General features: G+C 40.8%; 1 protein-coding gene across 1 annotated transcript in view; it reads left to right on the plus strand.

Annotated features, from left to right (window-relative positions):
• GPC6 (glypican 6) overlaps positions 1–9,194 on the plus strand; it is a 1,304,538-nt gene extending 1,295,344 nt beyond the window's left edge. The window contains exons 8-9 of the mRNA XM_019524944.1: positions 6,192–6,367; positions 8,569–9,194. Of these exons, the coding sequence (XP_019380489.1) occupies positions 6,192–6,367; positions 8,569–8,771 (379 nt within the window). The 3' untranslated portion in view covers positions 8,772–9,194. The remainder of the gene's footprint in view (positions 1–6,191; positions 6,368–8,568) is intronic.
• The last annotated feature ends 41 nt before the right edge of the window (positions 9,195–9,235 follow it).

Genomic DNA, 9,235 nt, shown 5'->3' on the forward strand with positions numbered 1-9,235 from the left:
GGTTGAGTTAGGCATTTAAATTTAGGTTTCATTTTCTACCTTTGGGTACCAAATTTTAAATGTAGCCATTGTACAGTTAAATCTAACCCATTCTGAAACTAGGCATTTATACAGGCACTGATATTTTATACTTTGGGAAGAAATCTTAGGCCACGGACAGATGTTGCAGTAATGGTGTGGTTAACATGTTAATGTCACCATACATTGCAACATGCAACTTGTTTGGGGAGTTTATGGCATGATAAAATGGTAAACAAGTCACAAAGATGTTTCTCTTTTAACGTAAAACGTATTTGTGGTTTGTTTGTTTCATGCCTTAATTTGTACATGCAGCATGCAACATCAGGCAATGTGATATAGCTTTAAATGCCCCTGTTCCTTAAATGGGAAACCTATGGATTCCCCTCTGGCCCCTGCACACACTGATATTTAAAACCACGCTGTACAGCCAGATGCTGGTTCTCCACTAAGGACAGCTGAAGACCCAGGCTCCCTCATGCTCAACTGCATGCACCTGAACACAGAAGCCATGGGGCCAGTGTGCTTACAGTTTTTGGGATCAGGCATAAAATTCCTCAGATCCAAATTGTGTGATCACTTCAATGTCTACCAGGGGCCTTAGATATCCATTGCAATAAAATTGCTGTGCTCTTATCTTCAGCACTTTTGTTTGAAGTGCATCTTTCTTATGGTAAATAAGCTTTGAACTACCTCCCTACATATGATTTATTTAAATCTTTCATTTTTCATCAGTCATAGCACAACAAACTAAACTTATATGAATATTTATGGTTGGAATCACTCAATTCTCTGGAGAGTATTGGGAGAGAGAGAGAGAAAGCATCAAGCCCAATTCCACAACTGAACATATGAGAACCACTTGAACCCTTAAACTCAGTTGGTCTCCAGATGGGATTTGAACCTTGCTATTCATGTTATATAGAATATATACTGGAAGATGCTCTTATTGTAATAAATTCCCCAAAGAAGCCCCACTTCTCTCATATAGAGAATTTACTGAAGATTAAGTATATCATATATACTAGTTTCTACTTTTATTCCTAACAGTAAGGCAAAATAAATCAAGCATAAAATGAAACATAAATTAGTCATTTGACAGCCTTGTAACCTCTCTCTCTGTATGCTGGACCCTTCACTGCTGTAAAATCTGTGTGCTTTCCACATAGTTAAAAATCATTATAATAGGGCTCCTTCTTTCTTTTTTCACAGCCTATAAGAGAAATGTATGATATATTTTGTAAGTTTTTTGCCTCTGTGCGTGTGCAGGAGATGGAACAGCTGGCAAAACAGAAGAAATGAGCTTTGGATTTTGTTCTGAATACCATGAGGTGTTTATTCCATTCAGAAGTTCATCTGATAGTTCCTAATATCATCTGCTATGGCACTAGAGAGACTCCTTTCATGATCATTGTTTGGTGTTAGAGAAAGACAGAATCACAGAGGGAGAAATAAACTTTCAGGAAGTGAGGGCAGCCCCTTGAATTCCCAGCCATGATTCAATCTTTTTGTCACTTTGGGGGTATTTTAAAATTTGATAGATTTCCTTGGGGATAGGTTTCCTCCTCCATCAGTTAAGACTTATTTACCAAAATTGCTAGATTACCCTGTTTTTGTTTCTATAGGAGACTAGAGATGGGACTTCCTTTTTAAAATCCATATTGTCTCTTTGGAGCATGAACTGGATGGACCTTTCATTCACGAGTGTTTTTCTGAACAGCAATTTAATTGCAAGCTGTCTGCACCAATTGTGTCCTACTCCCCTACCCAGAGGGACATTAAGGCCTCTCATCCAGCACTGGATAAGCTGTATAAGCAATAAGAACATTAACAAAGCTTACATTCAATCCCATCCTTCTGGTAAAATCATTCCCCCTATTCTTTTTCCTGGCACATAGTAATTTTGAGGCCCTCAGTTTTTTGAACAAGAGATGCTAAATTTGTTGTAAGAGTCTAGAAGTGTTTTGTGGCCTTCTGGTGTTTGTAAGAGGGGCCAGCAAAGGTCTGCCCTCCTGGACTCAATGTCTATCACATGGTTTCCTAAAAAATGGAGGGGATTGGACTTGATGAGCCAAGTGGTTTCTTTCAGTCCTGATAAAAGTAGCAAGGACACTTTATTTGTTTTTCCTTGTGGGAACAGAATTTTTAAAATGATTCTCACAGTGAACAATTAATGGGTGGATCACAACAGAGCTCCTGGAAAGCTGTAGCCTAACCAAAAAACTGTTTTTAAAGCAGCTGTCCCACAGTCTGACTACATCAGCTTTACTCTGGAGTAGAATAATCTATGCGCACCAGGTATTTCAGCTGTGGAGACATTTGATGAATGGATGTGCTGCTCCAGAGGCTCAGGTAAAATATAACTTAGGGCTTAGCTAAGCCACAGAGCCCCTGTTCTGCTGCCTCCAGGTTGTTCTGGGATATTTTCTTCAATTTCTGCCTCCGGTGATTCATAACCCTGCAGTCTGCCATTTTCTCTGCTATGAAGGTGCTTCTGTTTTCTCACCACCGTTAACTTCTGAATAGACTGCAAGAATCTAGAAAGCCTCATTACAACCTTGTTAACTCTTCTGACAGTACTAGTGGATAATCAGGAAAAAGAAGCTGATCATTTCCAGCAGTCTTGTATTGTTTTAGTATGTTCAAACTTGTGAGAGAAAGCAAAGGGGACCTGAGGAAAACTCGGAGGGACAGGAGGAAGCAGGGGGAAGTGGACCTGAGGAGAAGGCTCAGCCGCCAAGGTTTTGTAGCACCTGCTCCTTCAGGATTGGAAGGAAGAATGCAGGTGTTGGCATTTCAGGCCTGGAAGAAGGGCAGAGCATGGGGGAGCAGCTGCAGAGTTTGGTGATGGGACCTGGAAGTAGCTGGAACCATCATTCTCCTGCAGAGGACAGTGGAGAAGGGCCAGGAGTCCAGAACAGAAAGGGTCAGAAGAGCCCAAACCAGGTCCAGAACTCAGCTGGCTGTGAAGCCAACTGGCTCAGCAGAGACAGTGAGATGCAGGGAGAAAGTGAAAGTGAGAAAGCAGTGCCAAACCATGAGTCTTAAAGGGGCCATACCCCTTTCTTTACAAGCCAAGGTTTGTTTGTTTTTTCTTTTCTGAATGGATTTTCCTTTATCCTTTTCCCTTCTGGACTGTGTTAAAAGAAGGAACAAAGGAGAGATGCTTTGTTTATTCACATGATTGAGGGAAGGACTACTTATGAACTGAAAAACTAACTCCAGGAGGAAAGCGATTTGAGTTTGCCTTGGTTCTGGACTGTTCCATTAGTAGAAACTGATAAGCCCACGTAGAAGGGTGAATTGATTTTATGTTCACTGATTTCTGAGATTCAGGATGGATTGTTTGGTTTATACTCAAGCATCAGATTGATTCAAATTTTCTGCCATTGTGGCTTTGGCTGTGCTGATTAAAAGTTAAAAGACAGGTCCTACAAAGAGCCAGAGACAAACTATCTACAGCCCAGATTTGACTGGGTTGCAGACTGAAGGTGATTCAGCTAAGCTGCAACTACAAGGGACCACTAATAGTTGGTTGACTTCAGTGATCATCAGGACGCAGACAGTGTTCATCTGTTTGGACATGGTAAGAGTGGGGTGTAAGGAGAGGAGGAGCCCCGTGAAGAAGACCCACTGAGTCAGTAAAGAAAGACAGTACCCAGCCTGCATTAACCTCCTGATATATATCAAGAAAACATCAATGCATGGTGGGAGAGAGGCAAACATCTCAGGCTGCGTACTTGAAGAACCTTCTCAATTTCCTCATGGCTCACCCCCTCAAGACTGCAGGCCACCTAGGACCACAGCCATATAAAGGGAAGTGTGGGTCCTTTACTAAATGGGAGAGGCAGCCTAGTGACAGAGGATGGAAAAAAAGGCTGAAGTAATCAATGACTTTTTCACTTCACTCTTCACGGCAAGGTCAGCTCCCAGACTACTGCACCTGGCAGCACATTTTGGGAAGGGGATGAGAAGCCAACAGTGGCAAAAGAACAGGTTAGGGACTATTTACAAAAGCTGGATGTGTAAAATTCCATGGGGCTGGATGCAATATACCTGAGGGTGCTAAGGTAGTTGGCTGATGTGGTTGCAGAGCCACTGGCCATCATCATCTTTGAAAACTCATGGTGACTCATGTTTCCCAGACAATTAGAAAAGTGCAAAGAAAAGGAAGAAGGAGGATCCAGGGAACTACAGGCAGATCTGCCTTACCTCAGTCCCTGGAAAAATCATGGAGCAGGTCCTCAAGGAATCCATTTCTAAGCACTTGGAGGAGAAGAAGGTGATTGGGAACAGTCAGCATGGATTCACCAAGGGCAAGTCATGTCTGACCAACCTGATTGCTTTCTATGATGAGATGACTGGCTCTGAGGATGCAGGGAGACCAGTGGATGTGATATACCTTGACTAGTGATATAGGGAGGCTTTTGATATGGTCTTTTACAGCATTCTTGCAAGCAAGCTAAGGAAATATGGGTTGGTTTGATGAATGATTAAAAGGTGGACAGAAAACTGGCTGAATCATCAGGCTCAGAGGGTAGTAGTCAATGGTTTGATGTGTAGTTGGCAGCCAGTAACAAATAGAGTGCCCCAGGGATTGGTCTTGGGAACAGGTTTTGCTCAATATTTTCATCAGTGACCTGGAAAATAGGATAAAGTGCATCCTCAGCAAATTTGCAGATGACACCAAACTGGGGAGAGTAGTAAATTTGCTGAGGGTAGGGCTAGGATTCAGAGAGATCTCAACAAGTTGAAGGATTGGACCAAAAGAAATCTCATGGGGTTCAATAAGAAGTTCAGAGTCCTGCACATAGGATGGAACAATCTCATGCACCACTACAGGCTGGGGGCTGACTGGCTAGGAAGCAGCTAGATTATGGAGACTGGCATCACTTGAGGTGGGAGGTGATATTTCAGTAGTTAATGAGAGATGATAGGGAAGATGGGAATGGCTATGAGGTTAAGATAAGCAGTTTATGTTTGAATAAGCAGATAGAACTACTGGAAAGAACCAGAGAGATGGATGGTATGAGTCAAACCAGGAGGTGAATAAGATGATCTTTGCAGAAGCATTCTGAAAGGATACAAACAGGGCAAAAAAAATTGTCAAGAAAAAAGAGAGAAAAACATGCAACAGTAAGAAAGATGAGATGATAAAGGCATGGGCTTAAGTTTTAGTTCTGCAGATGGACATGAAAGGCTATCTCTTATAGATGTTATGTAGAAAGCATTTGTAAGACATGTTTGTAGCCAGAATGAGAGAACCTACAAATAGGTGCCAGTCAAGAATGGCTCTTCCATTAGAAACATGAATGACAAGCAGGAAGTTGCTGTTGTCCAGTGATCAAGAAAAAAGCTTGAGGAGGTAAAGGCTGGAAAAATAATAATGACTTACTTAACCTATGGACCAAATTCACAGTATAATTTTTCCAAATTACCTACATAAGGGTATAACATCTTTACATAACGAGGGGGTAAAACATTAAAAGAACTACAAAAAAAATAGGTTTAGATTCTTTGTTGTTATACATTAGCAAATTTCAAAAGGACTCCATTCTTTTATATAGCATTTCTCAAATCATAGGGGATAGACACTCTGGGGGCTGGGGGAGGCATGAAACGTTCCCTAGAAAGACATGGCAACTGCTGGTACAGGGTGGTGGGGGAAGTGGTGGCAACCAGAAGCAATTAGTGGCTTTAGTAGCAAGGGAGCAAGAGTATCTGACTCTTGTGTACTTCACCAGGGAAAATTTTGGGGGAAACACTTGTTTTACACTAGCTGAGGACTTGATAAATCTTTACTGTGATTTTCAGAGGCAGAATATATCCTGATACAGGTGTGGGGAGTTAGCGGGTTAGATGTTACTAACTGCTCCTTTTTTCCATGTGTCCAGCCCCTTTAAAAAAAGGTAACTGTTACACTGATAAATTAACTGAGGCATTTTTCTACATAGAAAATGTTTAAGACAGTGAATATCAGCAAATTGCTTAGCCTGGACTTTGCTCTACAGTTCTCATTTCTGAAAGGAATGAGTCAATGATTCTGAGTCAATTACACCTGCCCACCTCTGACCTGGGCTGGGTTGTTCTGTCCTGTAGCCGGAAAAGGTTACCTACCCTACTCCTGCTGTCATTGGTTATATACTGAGTCAGTGGTTCATTCTTCTCTATAGATACCTACCTGAGATTATGAACGATGGGCTGACCAACCAGATCAACAATCCAGAGGTAGATGTGGACATCACAAGGCCAGACACCTTCATTCGTCAACAAATCATGGCCCTACGAGTCATGACAAACAAACTGAAGAATGCATACAATGGGAATGATGTGAACTTCCAGGATACAAGTAAGCTACTGAATTAGATGCATAGCCATCTCACTGAGCTCCCAAGACAGTGTGGGGAGGCACAGGGGTACGCCAACCACTATAGACAAGGAGGACGTGAGTAGGGGAAAGGGAAGGCTTACCCGTTGGAGCTACTGCTGCCATTGCTGCTATTGTAGCAGCATCAGCTCTGCTCCAGCAGCAGTAGCCTCATGGCAGGGCTCCCTCCAAGCTAATCTTGGTGCCTCATTTGCTTCTTCCCCTCTTTTCCCATGATACATGCATACTGAGTGTAGGGCTGTACCTCCTCTAGCAAAGGCTCCTCAGAGGGTAGTATTCCACTCACTCTTTTCCTCTCCTCCCCTCCCCCCCCCGATATACCACTTGATGTGGTGCTGTGGTGGCAAAGGCTTCTGGGCATAATTCCAGAGCCAACTCATAGTCAGCACCTGGGGCTGGTGCCCCAGTCATCCCACCCTAGTTACACTACTGGTTTTAGTGAAAAAAAAAAATCTTCCAAAGAAATTCATAAATGGGCCCCCTCAGTTCTATGAGAGACTCTTTCCTTCAATATATTCGTCTGTTAATTATGGTTTATTTCATGTAGCCCTGCATTGCAATAGAAAAAGAATACAACGACTTGCCTACAGAACAATGTTACACCACTTCAGCCTAAAGTCTTAATTTAATCCGTTATAGGTTAAATGGTCTTGATTTAACTGATGCAGCCACCTATTTGGGTTTTAAATGGGTTCTTTGCAGATTATTTCAAATTTATTGGGAGCTGCTGTAATCTAACCAAAATTCGCTGCTGTTAAACCACAATAAAAGTATATTCAAGGAAGTTTGCATTAATTTAAACAATTGTTTTATTTCATGCAGCTTTACCAGGAAAGCAAGGCCTAAAATCACTCCTCTGTTATAATTTCCTCTCAGAATTTGCAGGAAAACAAGCTCATTAAAGATCCTGCCTCATCAGAATCTTCCCTGTAGAATCACAGCTATGCCCATTACATTAAGATGTGATGCAGCAGACCCTCAGAAATGAACTTCCTTAGTTACCTTTTGCTAATCAAAGATTAAAATCTAGTCCTTAACAGCTGTAGTGGCCATTGAAGAACAAGCACAGGAGAGGTGTGGGATTTTCTAGGAAGAAGTCATTTGTTGCTTCAAAGGTAAATGTTTATCTGGATAGATAATTGACAGATTCAGTAGAATAATAGGTCTAGAAGAGACCTCAGGACATCTCATAGTTCAACCCTCTGCTCAAGGCAGGGTCATTCCTAAATTTCCATTGTTGCAGTTTTAGCCATACAGCATTCTCTTTATTATCACCCTTCAGATATTAACAGGGATCCTGGTTTTCTCTGATAATATCTAGTTTTGGGCACCACACTTCAAGACAGAAATGAAATCAGTCAATCAGAGAGCAACAAAATGATTAGAGGTCTGGGAAACATAACTTACGAAAAATTTTGGAAGAATTTAGGCTGTAGAAGAGAAGACTGAGGGCAACTTAATAACTGGGGATCCTAGTTTTCTCTGATAAAAAAAACCCCAATTTCCAGATTTAAAAAAGTAACCCAAAATCCACATTTTTCCATGATTAAAATGAAATACCACTTACACATAATATAAATTGGGGATTTTTTTTCTATCAGAGAAAACCAGGATCCCTGGTTATTAAGTTGCCCTCAGTCTTCTCTTCTACAGAACTAAATTCTTCCAAAATTTTTCGTAAGTTATGTTTCCCAAACCACTAATCATTTTTGTTACTCTCTGATCAACTCTTTCTAATTTGTTCACTTCTGTCTTGAAGTGCGGTACCTAAAACTGGATATAACACTCCTGATGAGGCCTCACTAGAGTTGAATAGAAAAAAAAATCACTTCCCTTGACTTGCGAACTCCTATTAATATAGCTCAGTATGATATTGGCTTGTTTTGCAGCACAGGCACACAGCTTACAGCCTATCTCATACAAAATGGCTAATTAAAAGAAGCAAACATATATTAGAAAAAGCATAAATGTAGGTTAAAAAGTGAAAAAAATCTTAATTATTTGTGGAATAGTCTTACTTCATCCCCCTTCCAGTATATTTAGAGCTTACCCCCCTGATAATCCTATGATTGTTGGATATTTTTGAAGGACAAGACAATGGATCTGTGGGATGAGTGTTTTAATCAATCCTTATGTTTGTTTTTCTCACCTCCCTGTGCTAGGTGATGAAACCAGTGGCTCAGGAAGTGGAAGTGGTTGTACTGATGACATCTGTCCTACTGAGTTTGACTTCATCACTACTGAAGCTCCACCTGTTGACTCAGACAGAAGAGAAGTGGACTCTTCAGCAACCCAGTCTAGCCAGTCACTCCTTACAGTGTTCATGCTCTGCATCGTCCTTGTACTGCAGAAACAATGGAGATAATCCTAGATCTGGTCAGAGAGACTGTGTTTTAGCTACAAAAACAGCCAACTTTCTTCTTTTCTTACACTTTTGGACAAAGGACCGTGCCACAAATACTTACCATTTTCTATGAAAAGAGAGCAGTACTGCAACCTACTTTCCTTTTTGTTTTCCCAAAGAGTACCAGGTGCCAGAATGAGCTGCTTCCTCTTTTTTTCAGAAATGTCTGAAGACAATGTCACTCAGCGTTCTTTCTCAAACCTTTATTACAGGAGACTTTCTGAGCTTCATTTTCTTTTATGCTGAAGATGTAAAGGGATCTTACAGTATATGTTTTTCCTTAACAAAAAAGAAAAAAAAAAGAGAGAAAAAAACAAAGAGAACAATTTTGCTTCTAAATCAGGCCAAACCCAAGACTGCTGCATTTTCAACAAAGAACAAAAAAAAAAAAAAAAAAAAAAAAAAAAAAAAAAAAAAAAAAAAAA

The sequence above is a fragment of the Gavialis gangeticus genome, unplaced genomic scaffold (assembly GCF_001723915.1).
Source record: "Gavialis gangeticus isolate Ggan-Ray unplaced genomic scaffold, GavGan_comp1, whole genome shotgun sequence".
NCBI classification, from domain to species: domain Eukaryota; kingdom Metazoa; phylum Chordata; order Crocodylia; family Gavialidae; genus Gavialis; species Gavialis gangeticus.